General features: G+C 52.7%; 1 protein-coding gene across 1 annotated transcript; it reads right to left on the bottom strand.

The window, feature by feature from the left end:
* Nucleotides 1-1394: 1394 nt before the first annotated feature.
* LOC130266262 (serine/threonine-protein kinase pim-1-like) lies at nucleotides 1395-5042 on the bottom strand. Its single transcript, XM_056515586.1, has 6 exons — nucleotides 4918-5042; nucleotides 3563-3848; nucleotides 3391-3441; nucleotides 2821-3187; nucleotides 2033-2209; nucleotides 1395-1786 (listed from the first exon to the last, which is right to left on the bottom strand). Exons 1-6 carry the CDS (start codon nucleotides 5040-5042, stop codon nucleotides 1680-1682), a joined length of 1113 nt encoding a protein of 370 aa, XP_056371561.1. The 3' UTR covers nucleotides 1395-1679.
* Between the last annotated feature and the right edge of the window lie 16425 nt (nucleotides 5043-21467).

Below are 21467 nucleotides of genomic sequence, written 5' to 3' on the forward strand. Positions count from 1 at the left end.
GCTGCTCCACACGGGAACCAGGAGCCAAGGACACTCTTTTTATGGCATGTTTTCTGGTTTAAGGAAAAGAAAAGAAAAAATAAAAGGAAAAACCACGGAAAAAATGTGAAAGATAAAAACAAAATGAAGGTGTTACTGAAAAATAGTTCATACCTTTGGATAAAGGAGTAACTGATTGTTTTAAAAGAAGAACTAAGTTATTTACTTTGTGCTGATGGTGATGGCATGGGTCCATCTTACTGACCTCAGCAGACTATTTAAAACAATTTTGGGGTTTATTTCCAATATTGTTATTTTAAATTGTGGTTGAAGCAAGATGAAATGGCTTTGTGCCCTGCCAGCTTCAAGCAGGACTGGGAATCTAAACTCTGTCAACCCCCAAATCCTTTAGAAGATGCCCTTCCTTCTCACCCTTCAAATGAGGTGCACATTTCCTTTAAATTGTCAGTGATTTCTTAAAGATGGAAAGTCCCACTTACAGCTTTTTGCTCTGGCTTGGAAGTGTAGAAGGACAATTCTCCATCCATCAGCTCCAGTCTGCACTGCCTTAGGAACACGGCTCGCCAGGTTTTGCCCACTCGTGGCACTTCTAGAGGAAGGAGAAAGTGCAACTGCACAATTCCAGCCAAGAAGGAATGAAGAGCAGAACAGACAAAACATCCTGTGGAGATCCAGGGGTTCAGCTGGGACCATGGAGAGTTTGGATTCTTGCCAATTGGGTGTGTGTCCCTAACTGCAATCTCTTGGCCTGCAGGAGCGTCTCACTCACCTGCAAAAGCAGAAAGCTCAGGCGGTGTGCTCGGAACGGGCTCGTCTGATGCAAAGCTGTCAGAGCCCTGTGAGGGCAGAGCCCTGTGCCCAGGGCTGAGCCCAGCAGAGCCCAGGGCTCCTCAGCATCTGCAGAGCCCAGCTCTAAGGAGAGAAACCAGAACCCACCCGTCAGCTGAAGGCTCCTGTCCCCCTTGTCCCAGCCCCCGCAGTGCCCAGGCCATGCTGGCTGTGCCCAGAGCTGGGCACAAACCTCCCAATCACTGCTGCCTCTGAGAGCAGAGCAGGAGGGCAGCACGTGTGCCCAGCCTGCAGCCAGCCATGGCACATCCAGCCCCTCAGCAGCTGCCCAGAGCCAAAAAGCAGCTTGGCAGCCCACTGAAGAATTTGCTGCATCCACTCAGCAAAGGGGGGAACCTTTGGTGCCCGGCCAGGCTGCGCCATGTCCAGATCTGGGAGCATTCCCCTGGCTGGGGACTCACCTGCAAATTGGGTGTGGAGCATGTCTTTAAAGAAAGTGCCAGAATCAAAGTCGATCATCTCCAGCTGCCAGTGGCCAGGTCGAGGAAGAGGTTGTCATCCTTGAGGTTGTCCTTGTAGCAGCCCACCTGGGACAGCTTCTCCAGGGGCTGCTTCTCCTTCCCTGGGGGCCACACCAGGCTGTCAGTGCTCTGCCCAGGGACTCAGCCATCACTGAAGCAGGACAAGTAAAACCAGGTTGGATGGTGGTCGCCAGTGCTTGCAAGACCAGCTCAGCTCCAGAACAGATGTTCCCATCTGATGACCCCTGCTCCATGGTACAGGCAGGACGAAGAAGTCTGGGTTTCTTTGCTTCTTATCACCAAGAGATGTGTGGAGCTGTTTGATCCAGGCTCCTGGATCAAATGGTGCCTGTGAATGTCTCCCATTTTCTAGGGCAGATGAACACCCTGCAGCCAAGGGTCATAGAACAGATCTTCCACAGATGGCCTGTCCAAGGAGCGCATGGATAAACACCAACTGATAATATCTTGGCACTCTGGGGAGAGAAACCACAAATCACCAGACAGTTGGAGAACGATCCTGTTTGCTTTGCCCCACCATTCCCATGCCTGGGCTCTGCTGGATGTTCTCACAGCTGTGCCTAAACTTTCCAGTCAATTCCCCGTTTTGGAGGACAGCAGGACATGTGCCACCTCCTCAGCAGCTGCCAGAGCAGGATGGTCACGAGCCCACAGCTGTCTCCCAGCACTGCTATTCCCTGTGCCCAGAGATGAGGATCCACCTTGAGAGAGCTGTTGTGGGAACTTGAGCTGGCCCCAGATGATGTCCCGGCCCTTCTTGAACGGGTGCTTCCCGCAGACCATCTGGTACAACAGGATACCCAGGGACCAGATCGTTGCTGCCTCGCCATGGTAGCATTTGAGGTGGGTCCATTCTGGGGGGCTGTAGGACAGTGTTCCTATGGAATACAGATGGAGCTCATCAGGGGGATGCTGCTGCTCCCAGAGCCTCGCCCCAGCATCCCTGGGCATGGGGGGGCTGCACCAGTGGCAAAGGGGGTGACCCACTGCCTCCTTGTGAGCACCTGGCTCTTGTGTACAAAACTGGGGCTGGAAAAGAAGCCACTGCTATTGGGAGAGGGCAGCAGAAGCCCTGGGAAGGCGCAACTAGGACACACAGAAGAAAAACCCACCCAATGGTGAGAAAAACCCACTCTCCTCCCTGCCTGCATTGCCCTCAAAAAACATTAATAAGCTAAGGCAAACAAGGGCAGCAAAGCAGTCCAAGCCCTTCCTCGCCTGCACACCAAACTGAGCGGTGCCCAGGTTTGACCCCCTCTCTGCCACCCCCATGGGGTTTGTGTCGGGCTGGCTGCCCCAGCTCCAGCCACGGCTGCGTGGGTGGTGAATGCGGTTGGCAGGGCTGGCAGCTGGCCCCCCTCTGACCCCCACCCAAAAGCAACTTGGCTGCAGAAGCAATGCCATGGCCTGCAGCAAAGGGGGGAATCCCTGGTGCCACAGCCAGGCTGGGCCATGAGATGCCCAGGAGCATCCCCCAGGCTCGGCTCACCTGCAAACTGGGTGTAGACTGTGTCCTGGAGAAAGGTGCCACAGCCAAAGTCAATCAGTTTGAGCTGCCCGCTGTCCAGGTCCATGATTATGTTGGCCGGTTTGATGTCCCTGTGCAGGACCCCGCAGCTGCTGCAGTGCCGCACGGCCTCCAGCACCTGGCGGAACAGCCCCCGCGCCTCCTCCTCCGGCAGGAACCTCCGAGCCGCGATGAAATCAGAGAGGTCCTGACATCGCTCCGGACGCTCCAGCACCAACAAGAAGCAGCTGGGAAGCTCGAACCACTCCAGCAGCTGAATGACTCCAGGGAAGCCAGTGGACACCTTGTCCAGCAGCACGATCTCCATGGGCGCACGGGCGCCGTTGGGCTGCGCGAGGAGCACGATGCCGTCAGCGGGGCTGAGGCCGTGCCAGGGCTCTGGGACTCCTCAGCCAGCCCGGGATGCTCTGCACCCCCGCTCACCCCACGCCCGCTCTCCCTGCAGGGCTCCCGGCGGCTCCCACCCTGCCGGGCCCCGGCTCCTCGCCGCCCGGCACGCCCCGGCTTCTGCCGCTGGCCCCGCTCACTCACCAGCTCGCCCCAGCGCCGGATGCGACCCCGCGGCACGCGCTTGATGGCCACCTGCGAGCAAGGGGCAGCAGCGGGCTGAGCTCGCCGCCCGGCACGCCGCGCTCCAACCTCCCCTTCCTCGTCTCCTTCTTCCTCCTCCCTCCTCCTCCTCGTCCTCCGCCCCGCCACTCACCGGGGCGCCGTCCGCGAGCCGGGTGCCCGAGAAGACGCTGCCGAAGCCGCCTCTGCCCAGCAGCGAACCCATCCGGTACCGCTCCTGCAACGCCTCCTGCGACTTCCCTGCGGGCGACACGCGGCTGTCAGCGCTCGGCCCGGGGCCAGACACGGCCCCCGACCGCCCCCCGACCGCCCTGGGCCGGGAATCCGCACCCGCCCCGGGCCCCGGCGGAGCTCGGGAGGAGCCGGGGCCGGGGTTTGAGCACTCGTTGGGGCCGGGGCCGGGGCCGGGGCTGGGACTGGAGCTGGGGCCAGGGCTGGGACTGGGGCTGGGGCCGGGGCTGGGACTGGGGCTGGGGCCGGGGCCGGGGCCGGGGCTGGGGCTGGGGCCGGGGCTGGGGCTGGGGCCGGGACTGAAGCCAAGGCTGGGGCCGGTGCCAGGGCTGGGGCCGGGGCTGGGGTCGGGGCTGGGGCTGGGGCCGGGACTGAAGCCACGGGTGGGGCCGGGACTGAAGCCAAGGCTGGGGCTGGGGCCGGGGCTGGGGCTGGGGCCGGGACTGAAGCCAAGGCTGGGGCTAGGACTGGGGCTAAAGCTAGGGCTAAAGCTGGGTCTGGGGCCAGGGCTGGGTCTGGGGCTGGGGCCGGGGCCGGGGCTGGGGCTGGGGCTGGGACTGGGTCCGGGGCCGGGGCTGGGGCTGGGGCTGGGGCTGGGGCTAAAGCCAAGGCTGCGGCCGGGACTGAAGCCAAGGCTGGGGCCGGGGCTGGGGCTGGGGCTGGGGCCGGGGCTGGGGCTGGGGCTGGAGCCGGGGCTGGGGTCGGGGCTGGGGCTGGGGCCGGGACTGAAGCCAAGGCTGGGGCTGGGACTGGGGCTAAAGCTAGGGCTAAAGCTGGGGCTGGGGCCAGGGCTGGGACTGGGGCTGGGGCTGGGGCCGGGACTGAAGCCAATGCTGGGACTGGGACTGGGGCTAAAATTGGGGCTAAAGTTGGGGATGGGGCCAGGCTGGGGCTGGGGCCAAGGCTGGAGCTGGGGCCGGGGCCAAGTCTGGGGCCGGGGCCGGGGCCGGGACAAGCGGAGCCAAAGAGAGGCGATGCCGCCCCCGCCCCAGGCACTGGTGCCCAGACAACAGCGCCACAGCCAGGACAGCGAGAGCCGGGCGGAGGCGAGACCGCGGCGGGACGGGCGGGCCCGGGGACGGGGACGGGGCAGGGGCAGCACCGCCCGGGGCCGGGGGCGGGCTCGGGGCATGGCCCGGCAGGGGAAGGGGGGGAGAAGGGGAGAGGGGGAGAGGGTCCGTGAAAGGGACACCGGGGAAGAGGATGCGGGACTGCGAGAGAGGAGGAACAAGAGATCGAGAGGGTCTGTAGACTCGCTGTCGCTGCCGCCGCTGCTGCTGCCGCCGCTGCCGCCGCTGCCGCCGCAACTGAAGCGCCGGGGCCGTTTGTCCGTGTGTCCGCTTGTCCGCGTGTCCGTTCCACGCTCGCCCCACACGCCCCATGGCCGAGCCCCGGCGCCCCAGGGGCAGCCCCTGAGTCTGTCCCAACACGAGAACTTTGCCCTGTTGAGCCCAGGCCCAGAGTCCTGACTCCCGCACGGGGACACAGGAATCCCCTGGGTCCCTGCTGTGCATTGGCCCTGCTGAGGCTCAGACACTGTCGGGGCTCCTTTCCTGGCTGGAGGATTCCTGCCCGAGCCAAGCACTGCACTTATGTCTCCAGCATTGCTTTCCAACAAAACCAGGGGAAGGCAAACTCTTTGTGGCTTATGGTATTTTAGAGTGTCTAAAACTCACAAGCCATCGATCTTAGAGGTGAGATCCATTTGGACTTAATGGCATGGAAAAGCAGTGCAACACTAAATAAAACACTAGAAAAGGGGAGCATAGAAATAAATACATGAAAACATCTTGGATCGTTTCTTTCCATTTTCACTTCTGGAAAGCTGTTTCAGTTTTCCAAGAATCTTCTCCACAGTCCTGTCTGCTCTTTTCAAGAACCTTTCATGGAGAACGAGGTTGAGCTTTTGTCATAAGCTGTGCCACCAACTGCAGCTTCTCTTGGCTTTCCACACTGTGCTGCAGCACAAGTTCTGCAGCAAAGCAGGACAAATGTTTGGAGAACTTTACAAGTTATCCTTTCTTTTCCTTGTGGTCTGGGGAGTTGTGCTGTTGGTAAGGTTTTCATTGTGATTGTTCCAAGCTTGGAAAACAGGAGGTGGTACCAGGAATTGTTAGGGAATGCAACCTTGACTGAACTCAGAGAAAGAATCTCCAGAGCCTGCAGCTGGAAGTGGAGAGTTGTGTGATAATCATTCCCGCGTCTCCATGGACACCTGCAAAGTAACCTAGACGGTGAAAATGGGCTGACAGACGTAGTTTGTTTCTGTGTTCAGCTTAGATCATTCTACATCTCTTGCACTGGTATAAATCAAGAGCACAATCTGTTCATGATAAGCACTAGACCAAGCTGGACCGCCCAGAGTAGATGACAAAAAGAATCTAAAAAGGAGAAATGCAGGTGAACTTTGTGAACTTGGTGAACATTGTCTGCAAGAAGGGTAATTTTTTCTAGTCCATTCCTTATGCTTTTATCCTTCTGACAAGGCTATTTGCATCCCAGATTCCCCATCAAAGGAGAACCTGAGCTTGTGGAAGTGTGTGTCCCTGTTCCTCTGCAGGGACACTCAGAGTGAGACAGGAAGCAATTTTGAAGCAATTGTATTAAAGCAAAACCAGTTATTAAGTAGAGATTGATATCATTCACCCAAACCAAAACCATTGGCTCAGCCTGGAGCAGTGTCCTTGAGGGGTGTCCCCACTCCAGGGAGGAAGGCCCACACCCTCCAAGGAGGGAAATGTCAGGACACGCTGCTGTTACAATCTGGGACGGGGCTTTTCCAGTCTGAAGTGCTGCCCTGTCAGTCAGATGTGCCCAGGCCATGCCAGCTGAGCAGGTCTGCAGAAGTTCTCAGTGGTGGCACTTGGTTGTTCCTTTCTCTGGGGATTTTCCCAGCTCTGCCACAGCTTCAGCTCCCTCTCAGGATGTTGAACTTTGGGATGGAGGAGTCAGGCTGGTTTCAGCATTATTCACCCTAAAAGCAGTGTGATCCCCCTACTTCATTTCCCACTAGGGGCTTTGCAAACAGAGCCTTGTTGGAGTTGTTTGAGCCCATTCCAGGCAGAGCCTCCTGCTCCAGCAGGAACTGCCTTTCCTGTGCCATGGCCAGGGCAGGTCCCACTGCAGGAAAAGCCCCAGGCCAGCTCCAACACAGGGAAGGGCTCAGGCACAAATACAGTGCCATGGTGGGACCTGTGCCAGGGAGAGCCAAAGGCACCTTGGCAGCAGCAGCTGCTTCCAGGGCATGGCCAGAAGCCTCCCTTGGCAAGCCAGCCTGGTGGCCACCACTGCAGAGCTGCTGCTTCAGGAGTCATTTCTGGCTGGGCTCTGCAAAGCCACTTGTGCTCCAGGAACCTGACTGGGAAGCAATTGGCCCCAGCACCGTGGGGACAAGATATTAATGACAAAACTCTTCATCCCAGCAGAGACAAGACAGGGACCGAGGATGGGGAGGGCCAGGCCCAGGGCACAGGGCTGCAATGGTGATGGCTGTGAGGTCACTGCCCCTGCAGCAGCCTGGCTGGCCCTCAGCAGACATTCTGGCCACAAGTGTTGTGAGGTCACCCAGCACATCAGAGAACCCACACAAGAGGAATTCCATCCTTGGGGAGGGGTTTCACTATGTCAGGTTGCACAAAGTTCCTGCTCCTGGAGCATTTCTGGCATGGGGCATCTACTTCTCTATGGTAGGACCCACAGCTGGTCTATGGGTTAGAGAGGGTTAGTGAGTGAAGGTTGTTTTGAAAAGTATTCTCTGACCAAGGCTATTGGCATGGAGACCAAGAAGAAAAGAAGGAAAAAGAAGATAACCAGGGAAGAAAGCCCTGCAGCTGGGAAAGTATTATTAGAAAGGCCATGGGAAGAATAGAAGTGAAGATTTTTCTGCCAATGATTGTTATGTTGATTTATTGTAGCCAATGAAGAAACTGTAAACTGTGTAGAGGGTATAAAAGACAGCATGCTATTGTAATAAACAGATTTGGCCACCTGAAGTGTGCAGTGTCTGTGTGTGTCACACCCGCCTATACAGCAACACTTCTCTGGAAAAGCAGTTGCAGTTTTGTGCCACTGTCATTGTAAAATATTTCCTCCTTCTAACAAATGTAAATCCACCCTGATTCAGTTTAAAGATATGGACCCTTGTTTTGTCACTGAAAGATCTGGGAGAAAATCAAAGTCCATTTTTCTTGGACTTTGACCACTATGTTTCCATTTTCAAAGACCTTGGAGAGGACCCAAAAATCTCCCAAGACTGGGTTTGGAAGCCTCATCACATAACCATCAGGCAGAGTCTGAGGGCCCTGGGCTCAGTGGAGACTGAGGACAGAACAGGAGAAGCCTGAGGGGGATTGAAGGGAGGTTCCACAGATAGTGGAGCTTTCCTTCATTATATAAAACAGCCTGAAAAAGAAATATTGGCACCAAGGGCAGCTGGGGAGGTCCAGACTGGACACAAGGAGAAAGGACAGCTTTGTCAAACCTCTGCGGGATACATGAAGTACACAAGGCACAAATACCATGATAACTATGATGACAATCAACACGTACATGCCTATTTTCAAAAGTTCTCTCCACAGTGGTGTAAGGCTCAGCCAACCAAACAGATCACTTAACCATGTTCCTTCTTCAACTCTGAGTTGGGTCATATCCTCCTGGAATTGTTGTATGCTCTTATGTATAGATACCAAATGGTCAGAGAGATTCATGCAACACATTCCAACAGTCTTTGCATCCATGTCCATGCATTAACAAAAGAAAATGGACCTGTGCTCTGTTTTGCAGAGTTGCATGTCTCACACCATGAACATCAATTAACAAATTGCTCAGTGCCAGAGAAATGGCACGAGATTGCATACTTAGCCAACAACCTAGTTGATTCAATTGTTTCAAGGCTGCCCCTGAAGCAGTCTGAGGCAGAAGGAGAGTTTTGGAGGTTTCAAAATCCCAGGCCCTAAAGTTATCATCCCAGTCAGATTTATATTGATTGACGAACCTCTTCTCTCTACGTTTGTGTTCTTCTATCATTTTTGTGTTGGGTGTCAGCAAATAAGTCTCCCTAGCCCCACCTCCTTCTCCTACTCCCATCCTTTCTCCCTGTCCAGCTCTCCTCTTGCATCCCTCCTGTCCCCAGCAGCAGTGACACCCTCGGTGTCTCGTTCCCGAAGCCCTCGCAGCCCGCGGCAGGAGCGGGGATGGAGCCGGGACAGGTCGGGATGGGCAGCGCGGGGCTCTCGGCTGCTCCCACCCTCTGGGGAACCCGGCCCGGGGAACAGGAGAGGGAAACTGGGAAGTCTGGGGGCTGCAGATCCAAACTGGGGCTTGGTGGGGACCCTGGGCAGGGACTGCCAGCCCTTGGGGCTCCTCTCGGGAGTCTGGGAGGGGGGAACGCAGAGAGGGGTGCGGCATCCCAGGACTGGCATCACTGGGAGTGACTGGGAATTACTACAAGCATGCTGAGGGACATTGGGACCATACTGGATCATACTGGCAGCAACTGGGACTGCACTGAGGGTGACTAGGAACATGCCAGCAGCAACTGGGATACACTGGGAAAGACTGAAACCATAGTGGGGGTAAATTGGAGCAATTGGAACCACATTGGATAATAATGGGAGCAGCTATGCCCATGCCTGGGTCATACTGGCATCTTGCTGGAAGTGGCTGGCATCAGACTGGGAGTGACTGGAATAGTACTGGGAGTATCTGAGAGTGACTGGGATCCTACTGGAATCAGATGGGGAATGACTGGAAAATTGCTGGCTGTGACTGAAACTATGCTGGAGGTGACTGGGAGCAACTGGGCCCACACTGGGAGGGACACGGAATCACTCTGGGCATGGCTGGAATAATACTGGGAATGTCTGGGACTGACTGAGATCATACTGGGAACAACTGGTATTGTAGCAGAAGTGACTGGGACCATACTGGGAGTGACTGGGACCATACTGGGAGTGACTATGAGTCCTCCTGGGATCATCCTGGGAGCCACTGAGATTACAATGGGTGTGAATGGAACCTGACTGGGGGTTATTGGGAGCTACTGGGCCCATGCTGGGAGGCAAATGTGGAGACATTGCGAGCAACTGGGATCAACTGGAAGGTACTGGAACCATATTGAGGGAACTGAGAGCACAACTGGGATCATATTGGGAGTGGCTACAATCATACTGGGATTATAGTGGGTGTCAACAGACCCTGACTGGGGGCTACTGAGAGCTACCAGGCCCATTCTGGGAGCCAACTGTGCACACACTGGGAGGAACTGGGAATGACAGGATGCATGTTGGTGACAGCTGGGATGTACTGGAAGTGACTGGGGTAATCCTGGGGCAACTGAACCATACTGAGGTAACTAGGAGTGCCTGGCAATGACTATGAAAATGTTCACAGCAGCTGGGATATACTGGGAGTGCCTGAGACCATGCAGGTGGTGACTGGGACCACACTAGGAGCCACTGGGAATGTGCTGGGGAGAACTGGGGGCAAGTGTGAGTGACTGAGGCCCTGCTGGGAGAGACAGACATCATACTGGGAGTGACTGGGACTATACTAGGGTCAACTGGGAGAACTGGGAACACACTGGACAAAATCTGGAGGAACTGTCAGCAGCTGGGGGCAAATTGAATCATAAGAAGAAATGACTGGGAATGACTGGGTTCATACTGGGAGAAACAGGGATCATGCAGGCGGTGAGGGGAAGTGACCAGGATCATACTGGGAGTGACTGGGCTCATACTGGGAGCAGCCATTTCTGGCACTGGGATCCCCCGAACCCCTTTCTGGCCATCGTGCCCCTCCAGCCCCAGCAGCCCCCGCTGGTGGTCCGGGAATCCCGGGGGTTCCCCTCTCTTGAGGGTCCCTGCTTTGGGGTTCTGGTGGACCACAACCTTTGTTTTTGCCATTCTTGCCTTTTGTATACCTGGTTTTCATGCATGACACAGTTGATAGGTTTAGATCTTTTATATCAGAATGCTTTTCCATGGATCTTGTGTAGTGAATGAAACCTTAGGACCAAGGCCATTCAGCATATTTCTGGCTAGAGGTACATTCCAATTCCTGGATTACACTTATGACTACAAGCAAAACAAACAAAACAATTCTATTGACTAGATTTCTACAGGCTGTACCACAATGTGCTCATTTTGCTTGAGTAAGTTTTAATTTCAGTTCATTGTCACCCAGTGTTACTTACCTAAATGACAGTTGAGTATAAATTTCTGACAGTTAATCTTTCCAATTAGATAGTTATACAGGGCATCTACTTCCTAATATGCTTTCTGGTGCTCTTCTGTTACTAATGGCCATAACAGATGAGAAGGGATGACCATCATCCCTTCTACAGTAACCCCCATCCCTCTTGGTTATATGTTCCTCCTTGATCCTTTATTAGTTTTCTATCTCTTCTGGTATATACTGGCTTACCTTCAAGGGAGACCTGTCCATCTGGAATTAAAGCTCCCTCAATCATCATCTCACCTTTTGCTGCTTCTTTTGCCTCTCTCCACCAGCTCATTTCCTTCCTCCAATTCTGAGCTCACCTTCTGGTGTGCCTTAATGTGCATAAATGCTACCTGCCCAGGTAACTGAACTGCTTCCAGTAGTCGCAATATTTCCTGCACATGTTTGATGTTCTTCCCTTGTGAGTTTATCAGTCCACTATCTATCCAGATGGCTCCATGTGTGTGTACAACCCCAAATGCATATCTTGAGTCTGTATAAATGCTTATTTTCTTTCCCTTTGCAATCTCTAGGGCACGGGTTAGAGCGATTATCTCAGCTTTTTGTGCAGAGGTATCTATTGGCAAGGGTCCAGACTCTATTACCTCTTTGCAGGTGGTAACTGCATACCCAGCATGTCGCTTCCCACTGACGACATCAGTGAACCAGATTCTGTGTCATCCAAAGGGGTGTCCTTCAGATCAGGGTGGCTGGAGTAGGTGGCTTTGATAGTCTCCAGGCAGTCGTGGTGTAGAGGCTCCCCTTGATTTCCACTAAGGAAAGAAGCTGGATCGATAATGTTAGTCACAACTATCTCTGCATCGTCTTGTTCCACCATGATGGCTTGGTATTTCAGGAACCTTTGTGGGGAGAGCCAGTGCCTGCTCTTTACTTCCAGGACTGCAGACACTGCGTGAGACACCAATACAGTAATTTTCTGGCCCAGGGTGAATTTTCGTGCCTCTTGAATATTCAGCACCACTACAGCAATGGCTCTGAGGCATCCCAGCCATCCCTTGGCTGTTGTGTCTAGTTGCTTGGAGAAGTAAGCCACTGCTCTCCAGTATGGACCCAGGTCCTGGGCCAGTATGTCCAGGGCAATTCCCTGCTTCTCATGGAAAAACAGAAAGAAGGTTTACTCATGTCTGGGAGCTGGACTGACATTAAAGCATTCTTCAGCTGGTAAAAGGCCCACGTGGCCTCTTTTTGTCCACTGGAGGTCTCTGTTTCCATTTGCAATGAGCGCACTGAGACGTTTTACAAGCAGCCCATAGCCATGTATCCATAGCCTATACCACCCTGTCATTCCTAAGAATGTTCGCAGTTCCTTCACTGTCTGAGGTTTTGGGGTTTAGCAGATTGCTGCCTTGCAATATTGCCCTAGAGTCTGTTGTCCCCCACTAATTTCATAACCCAGATAAATTTCCTTTCACTTCACTATCTGGGCCTTTTTCTTTGATACCCTCTATCCCTGAAGTCCTAGAAAGTTTAGGAGGCTTACCATCCAGGCTACACATGCCTCTTTCATCCAGGTGGCTATGAGGAGATTGTCTGCATACTGCAGCAGCTTTCCTTCTTCTGGGGGAGCCTCCCAGGATTCCAGATCTTTGGCAAGTTGTTCTCCAAACAGGGTAGAAGAGTTTTTAAATCCCTGAGGCAACACTGTCCACATGAGCTGGGATTTGTACCCGCTTTTAGTGTTTTCCCATTCAAATGTAAAAATCGGCTGGCCTCATGGAGAGAGAGGCAAAAGAAGGCATCTTTCAAGTCCAAAACAGTAAACCAAGTTAGCTCTGGTCTTAGGCACATTAGCAAAGTGTATGGATTTGCTATCACATGTCTTGGGTTGCAATACAGGATGAGACCAAAAGTATGTAATCTATCACCATCTGTTGAGACCAGGTGGGGCAGTGATCCTTATCTCCATGAGAGATAGTATCTGCTAATGGGCTATCTGTTAAAACCAGGTGGGACAATTATCTTTATCTTTTCACAACCCATCCTCCCTCCAGGAAGATATCTCCTGTTAATGGGCCATTAAGTCCCAGTGCATGACTGATAAAATTATATCATCCCATTGGGAGATGCTCCAGCCAGGGGGAGGAGCCAAGCTTTTCCCACCAAGATAAAAACTGAGATTTTGGACACCAAGGTAGCCCTTTTTCCACTGGACTCCAGAGAAAAACTGGACCTTTCCACATCATCTCTGGACATTCAGAGGAAAACTGCACCCTTCTACAGGAGCACTGCTTCAACTGAACCACATCTGCCACTGCAGGAGGACTGTAGCCACCATTTAATTGGACTGCTACCAACACCCTGACTGACAGGGTGTCAGGTTGTATTCTTACTTTGTCAGTGTTTCTAGGTTTGTTCTTTGTAACACTGTATTTCTATTTTAATTTTCCTCATAAAGAACTGTTATTCCTATTTCCTGTATCGTTGCCCCTTAATTTCAAAATTAAAATAATTTGGAGGGAAGGTGTTCACATTCTCCATTTAAAAAGGAAGCTCCTGCTTTTCTTAGCAGACACCTGTCCTCCAAACCAAGACACCACGGGATAGAAATTTTCAGTTATTTTGTTAACAGCCCTTAGATCCTGTACTATCCGATATGACCCACCAGCTTTTTGGATCGGTAAGATGGGAGTACTGAAGTCAGATTGACATTCTTTTAACAACCCTAATTGCAAAAAGTTTTCAACTATCGGGCTAATTCCTTCCCTGTCCTCTCTTTTCAAGGCATACTGTTTAATTCGAACTGGTTGTTTTCCTTCCTTAAGTTTAATTACTATAGGAGGTGCAGTTTTTGTCCTCCCTAGTACATAAGAAGCCCACACTCCAGGAAACACTTGATTTATTATTTCTTCACTAATTTCACCCTCCATTTGAACGGCTGTTAACACCAAACTCAAAGTGCCTCTATGTACTTTTCATCTTTTACCTCCAGAATAATCTCCCCATTTTGGGTCCTGGTTCAGGATAAGAGGGTTCAGGGTAATGCTGGTTCAGCATAAGGGGGTTCACGGGGGTCCTGCTTGAGGATAAGGGCATTCAGGGGGGTCTCAGTTCAGGATAAGGGTGTTCAGAGGGGTCCTGGTTCAGGATAAGGACGTTCAGCGGGGGTCTCAATTCAGGATAAGGGCATTCAGGGGGGGTCTCAGTTCAGGATAAGGGTGTTCAGGGGGGTCTCAGTTCAGGATAAGAGCGTTCAGGGGGGTCTCAGTTCAGGATAAGGGCATTCAGGGGGGTCCTAGTGGCAGGGAAGGGAGTGTAGGGGCTCTCTGTGCCCAGGAACAGAGGTTCAGGAGGGTCTCTGTGTCTGGGAATGGGGAGTTCAGGGGCTCCAGGTTGCTCATTCCTGGATTCCCTCATTCCTGGGGGCCACTCCTGTTCCCAGTACACCCCAAATCCCCCATCTGGACAGCCCCCTGCATCCTCCCCACCCGTTCCCCCTCAGCTGTCAATCAAACCCTCACTGCTTGGAGCAACCCGAAAACCGCAGGGACACCCCGATACCTCCCCGCCTGCCCAGCCAGGGGGGAGCTGGACTCAAGTAAATGGGACACAATGGGGTGTCCAGTGCTCCCAGTGCCCCCTCCCAGTGCTCCTAGCACCTCACCTCAGTGCTCCCAGTTCCAACTAGTGTTCCCAGCAGGACACCCTGGTTCCCCTGAGTGCTCCCAGTTCCAACCAGTGCTCCCAGCTGACTCTCAGTTCACTCCTGGTGTACTCAGTGTTGCTCCCTGCAGAATCATCCCAGTTTCACCCCGTCTCCCCCAGTGCTCCCAGTGCTATCCCCACATCACTCTGGAAGTGACGTTCCCTCCCAGTGCTTCCATTTCACTCCCAGTGCTCCCAGTTCACTCCCAGTGTTCCCAGTCAGCCTCTGGGTTCTCCCACATCTTTTCCATCTCTCTTGAGTCTTGAGCTCACCCCAGACTGACTGTGGCTCTTTCAGATTCATCAAAGGCAAAGCAAAGGGAAATATTCAGGGAAGCTGCAGAACCCCTGTCAGCACCAGAATTCCCAATGTTTCTCCCACTGTCCAAAGGCAACATTTAAACACAGCTTTTCCCACCTAAACCTGGCTTTTCCCTCCTAAACCTGGCTTTTCCCACCTAAACCAAGCTTTTCCCACCTAAACCCAGGTTTTCTCACCACCAACTCTAGGAAATCACACGTGCCAAGGGTGTGCCAAGGACCTGAAGTCCTGGACATGGCACCGAAGCGGAGACACAAAACTTCCTGCAGAGCCCAAGCCCCAAACCCTGTGGCTGCTTTCGCTGCTCCCAACCTGGAGAACATCACGAGATCACCTGGAGCACAGGGATGTGGGACAAGGACACCCCAAGTTCCTGAGAGCCCCAGGATGGAGGTGGGGGGTGAGACCACCAAGGCCCCCAAGCCTGGGGGTGTTTGAGGAGATGCTGCAGGGGGCACCCAACCCCAGCAGGATCCCCCTGAGTTCAAACCCCCACATGGCTCCCCCTGAATTTTCCTGACCAGCGGTTATTGACTGAGGTTTTCCTGGTTCTTCTTTGTTTCCAGGTGTTGGGGGTTGAGTGGTTTTCTATTACTGTGTCAATTTAAAGAATTTTTCCCATTATCATGCCAATGGAGCTGGCCAGGTTACACCCAGGACCTTCTGGAGGAGACTCGTGTTTCCTGTGAGCTCAGAGGAGGACTCCCCAGTCTGGAGCCATGTGGCCGAAGGCAGGAGAGCCAGACCCTCTGCGATCACCTGCCCTGCATCTGCCCCGCTGCAGCCTCCTGCCTCTGAGGACACAGCGAATCACCTGGACACAAACGGTGAGCGAGGAGCTGCCCTCTCCAGCCTGATCCCACCCAAGACCTGCATAGCCGCTGCCGCCCCCTCCCACCTCTGCTCCCGCCACGAGAAAGTGTGCCCACAGCTAAAGAAAGGACTGGAACCGAGTTTATTGTCCTGTTTTGTTGGTAACTTTAACAACTACTGTTGTTTCTGCTTGTACGGTTAGATATATTAGTAAAAGAGCTGTTATTCCTACCCCCTTATCTCTGCCTCAGAGTCCTTGATTCAAACATTTATAATACTTGGGGAGAGTGGAATTAAAGTCTCTATTTCAAAGGAAAACTTCTGCCTTTATTGGTAGCCACCTGTCCTTCAAACCAGGAAAGATTTTGGCCCCCAGACGTGGGGCAGAGGGCACTGAGTGGAGAGTTGAGACAGGAGTAACAGCTCTCTTGAGTGGCAACATGCTGTCCAGTTTAATCTGGTTTGGGCTCCATGTGGTCATGGATATCTCTCTCCCATTTGCAAGCCCTTATTTGAATATGGGCCCCCTCACCAAACTTACTGTAGCTATTATCCGATTAGTTTGATGGATTGATTATGTCAGGAATTCATGTTTTTTTAATTTTCTCTGGGAAGTGGCCACATGGATCCAGAGCTATCGTACTCTAACTGCGTGTTTCTGGGGTTATTTCAATAATGGTACTTACTGTGAGGTAATGAATGCAAGGGAAATTTTCTCCCAAACCATCACCCAGTTTTTTGAGGCTACCCCACCAGTTTTCAAGGATTTCAGATTTGCTTTAAATGCTAATGATATCACACAGTGGCTGGTGTTGCTGATATGCCTTGTTCTTTTTAGCATTCAGAGACAAGAGAATATTGGCTTGGATAACAACCCTGATACCTACCCCAGGAAATTGAGGTGCTGCCCCAGAACCTGCCCCTGCCCCAGAGACTAGGGATGTTGCCCCAAAACATGACCCTGCCCCAGGGGATAGGGATGCTGCCCCACAGCCCACCGCAGAAATGAACCATCCAGAGTGGGTGGGAGCTCTAGTGAAAGAGGCCAGATGTTGAAGGAGCACATCCAGATGTTGAAGGAGCACTTTTCTCCAGCTGGTGAGAAACCCTCCCCCTGCCCTAAAGAGGGAGAGTCAGATGGTGCTGCAGTGGAACCCATAGATGTTGTATCTGTCCAGGTTCCAGCTGGATCACAGGGGCAGCCACAGCCAGCAGCAGTTGCCCCTGTGGAAACTAGAAAATCTAAGATTAAAACAAGGCACCTAGATAATGGGGATCAGCCAGGAGGGTCCTCACAACCAGCAAGGGAGCCAGAGGCTGAGATTGTCACCGAGTCCCTCTCATACGACAGTCTCCGTAACCTGCGTAAAGACATTGCACAGCGAGGCCGTGAGCCTTTTACAACTTGGTTACTCCGGGTCTGGGACCTTACGGGAACAGGTGTGCAACTGCATGGAACTGAGGCAGGAATTTGGGATCCTTGGCCCAGGATTCAGGTGTGGACCAGATATTTGTAAGGGAGCAAGGCCTCCTTTCCCTCTGGGACCGGCTTTTAATGAGTGTGAGAGAGAGGTTTGTCCACAAAGAGAGAATGCAGGAGCACCACTGTAGAATGGGCTGGAAGACTCATGGGGAAGGGATCCAGCAGCTGAGAGAAGTGGCAGTATTAGAGGTACTCTTTGGGAGGGATGGACAGCATGACAATGACCCTGACAAGGTCAGGTGCACAGGGCAGATGCTATGAAATTTGGCAACCCTGGGGCCATCTTGGTATACCACCTTCATTGCAATGATCAATGCTGATTATCACCAAGAGACAGACTCAGAAATTTTGAGAGTATGATGAATGGCCCAATGCAGGCCAATGCCTCTGCCGTGGCCAGGGACCTCCAAGAGGTCCAAGATAGGATGGAGGACATGAGAGAGGAGATGAGGGAGGAGATAAGAAAGATCAGTGCAGCACCAGTGCGAGTCATAGGCCCCAAATCTAGAACCCAACGCCCCCGAGCTAGGGAGAGAGGGTACACCCCACGAACTGACCTGTGGTTCTTCCTGTGAGACCATGGGGTAGACATGGGAAAATGGAATGGGAAACCCACTTCTGTCCTGGCAGCACGGGTGTGTCAACTCAGGGAGGGAAATGCTAACTGAGGGAACCGCGCTAAAACAAAGGTAGCCTCAACCTCCCATGGTAAATGTGCAGGGTATCACAGAAGAGAGAATGGTCTGCCTAATCCCCTGGAAGGAACCTCCACTATGTATGCCCAGGAAAGAAATAATAACCAGGGCTAGAGGGGCCCTGCCTCTAGCCAGAAAGAGGCATGGGATGACAGGATCTATTGGACAGTGTGGGTGCGATGGCCTGGCACATCAAAGCCACAGGAACATAGAGTACTAGTTGATACTGGTTCACAATGCACCCTGATACCATCAGAACATGTGGGGAAAGAACCTGTTTCCTTGTTGGGGTGAGGGGAAGATCCCAGGAATTCACTTTGCTGGAAGCCGAGATTAGCCTGACAGGAAAGGGGTGACAGAAACATCCAATTGTGACTGGCCCAGGGGCATCGCGCATTCTAGGCATAGACTTCCTCAGGAATGGCTACTATAAAGAACCAAAGGGGTTCAGGTGGGCTTTTGAAATAGCTGCTGTAGCAACAGAGAGCATTAAGCAGTTGAACACCTTGCCTGGACTATCAGAAAACCCATCTGCAGTGGGGCTCCTGAAAGTGACAGAGCAACAGGTACCAATTGCCACCACGACAGTGCACCGCCAGCAGTACTGGACAACTCGAGATGCTGTGATCCCCATCCACAAGATGATCCGTGAGCTGGAGAGCCAAGGGGTGGTCAGTAAAACCCACTCACCCTTCAACAGTCCCATCTGGCCTGTGCACAAGTCGGATGGAGAATGGAGATTGACTGTGTACTATCATGCGTTGAATGAAGTGACTCCACAGCTGAGTGCTGCCGTGCCGGACATGCTGGAGCTGCAGTACGAGCTGGAGTCCAAGGCAGCAAGGTGGTATGCCACCATTGACATTGCCAATGCGTTTTTCTCCATTCCTTTGGCAGCAGAGTGCAGGCCTCAGTTTGCTTTCACCTGGAGGGGCGTGCAGTACACCTGGAACCGACTGCCCCAGGGGTGGAAACACAGCCCCACCATCTGTCATGGACTGATCCAGGCTGCACTGGAAAAGGGTGAGGCTCCAGAACATTTGCAGTACATTGATGACATCATTGTGTGGGGGAACATGGCAGTGGAGGTATTTGAGAAGGGAGAGAAGATCATCCAGGTTTTGCTGGGAGCCGGCTTCACCATTAAAAAGAGCAAAGTCAAAGGACCTGCCCGAGAGATCCAGTTCCTGGGAGTGAAGTGGCAAGATGGACGGGCCCAGGTCCCCACTGACGTCATCAATAAGATCACTGCAGTGTCTCCACCAACAAGCAAGAAGGAAACACAAGCTTTCCTAGGTGCCATAGGCTTTTGGAGAATGCACATCCCTGAGTACAGCCAGATTGTGAGCCCTCTCTACCTGGTCACCCGCAAGAAGAACGATTTCCACTGGGGCTCTGGACAGCAGCAAGCCTTCACCCAGATCAAACAGGAGATCACTCATGCAGTAGCCCTTGGCCCAGTCAGGATGGGAGCAGAGGTAAAGAATGTGCTCTACTCTGCAGCCAGGAACCATGGTCTGTCCTGGAGCCTTTGGCAGAAGGTGTCTGGTGAGACCCGAGTCCGACCCCTGGGATTCTGGAGCAGAAGTTACAAAAGGTCTGAAGCCAATTACACTCCCACAGAGAGGGAAATCTTGGCTGCCTATGAAGGAGTTCAAGTTTCTTCAGAGGTGATTGGCACAGAAACACAACTCCTCCTGGCACCCCGACTGCTAGTGCTGGGGTGGATGTTCAAAGGAAAGGTTCCCTCTACCCACCACGCCACTGATGCCACATGGAGCAAGTGGATTGCCCTCATCAAGCAACGCACCCATACTGGAAACCCAAATTGCCCAGGGATTTTGGAGATAATTACAAACTGGCCAGAAGGTGAAGTTTTTGGTCTCACCGATGAAGAGCAGTAGAAAAAAGTGACCCGGGCTGAAGAAGCTCCACCTTACAACCAACTGCCAGCAGATGAAAAATGCTACATTCCTTTCACCGATGCTTCCTGCCACATCATGGGAATGAACTGGAAGTGAAAAGCAGCCGTATGGAGCCCCACACGACAGGTTGCACAAGCTACTGAAGGAGAAGATGGATCAAGTCAACTTGCTGAACTCAAAGCCAATGCTCTGTGGGGGTAGCTGGAAAGGTAAATAAAGGCTGACTGGCAACATAGAGGGAAACCAATCTGGGCTGCTCATGAGTGGAAAGGCATTGCCACTCGGGTAGAGAAGCTACCCGTGAAAGTCCGTCATGTGGATGCCAATGTTCCCAAGAGTTGGGCTAATGAAGAACACTGGCACAATGAGCAGGTAGATCAGGCTGCACAGATAGAGGTGTCAAAGATAGACTTAGATTGGGAACACAAGGGAGAATTGTTCCTGGCTCGATGGGCCCATGATGCCTCAGGTCATCAGGGCAGAGATGCCACCTATAAGTGGGCATGAGACCGAGGGGTGGATCTAACCATGGACAGTATTTCTCAGGTTATCCATGACTGTGAGACGTGTGCTGCCATCAAGCAAACCAAGCGGGTGAAGCCCCTCTGGTATGGAGGGTGATGGTCCAAATATAAGTATGGAGAGGCCTGGCAGATTGACTACATCACACTACCTCAGACCCACCAAGGGAAGCGATACGTGCTGACCATAGTAGATGGTTGGAGACCTACCCTGTGCCTCACACCACTGCTCGGAACACCATCCTGGACCTGGAAAAGCAAGTCTGATTGAGTCAGAAAGAACTGAGTCAGACAACGGGACTCATTTCAAGAATGGCCTTATCAACGCCTGGGCCAGAGAACATGGCAGTGAATGGATATATCATATCCCCTATCATGCACCAGCTGCTGGGAAAGTTGAACTGTGCAACAGCCTGCTCAAGACTACCCTGAAGGCACTTGGTGGGAGAGTCTTCAAGAATTAGGAAAGAAATTTAGCAAAGGCCACCTGGACGGTCAACACCCGAGTGTCCATCAATCGAGCTGGTCCTGCCCAGTCTGAACCCTTGCACACAGTGTATGGAGATAAAGTGCCTGTAGTACACATAGAAGATATTTTAGGAAAGAATGTTTGGATTAGTCCCACCCCGGGCAATGAGAAACCCATCTCTCCCATGGGATTGTCTTTGCTCCAGGACCTGGTTACACTTGGTAATGCAAAAAGATGGGGAAACCCATTGTGTACCGAAGGGAAAACCTAATTTTAAATGAGAACTGTGTGTAAGGTTTTCATTACACAGATTGCGTAGAATAAGGGGTGGATAATGTGTTGGGTTGATGTGACCAGAAATGTGTATTCTATCACAATCTGTTAAAGCTGGGTGGGGTAGTGATTCCTTATATCCATGGCACATATTATCTGCTAGTGGGACATCTTTAAGACTAGATGGGGCAATCATCTTTATCTTTTCCACAACTCATCCTCCCTCCAGGAAGATATCTTCTGGTGCTGAGCCATTAAGTCCCACTGTATGACTGATAAAATTACATCATCCCATTGGGAGATGCTCCAGCCAGGGGGAGGAGCCAAGCCTTTCCTACCTAGATAAAAACTGAGATTATGGATGCCAAGATACCTTCATTCCACTGGATTCCAGAGGAAAACCGGACCTTTCTACGTCATCCCTG

Source organism: Oenanthe melanoleuca, unplaced genomic scaffold (genome assembly GCF_029582105.1).
Source record: "Oenanthe melanoleuca isolate GR-GAL-2019-014 unplaced genomic scaffold, OMel1.0 S006, whole genome shotgun sequence".
NCBI lineage: Eukaryota > Metazoa > Chordata > Aves > Passeriformes > Muscicapidae > Oenanthe > Oenanthe melanoleuca.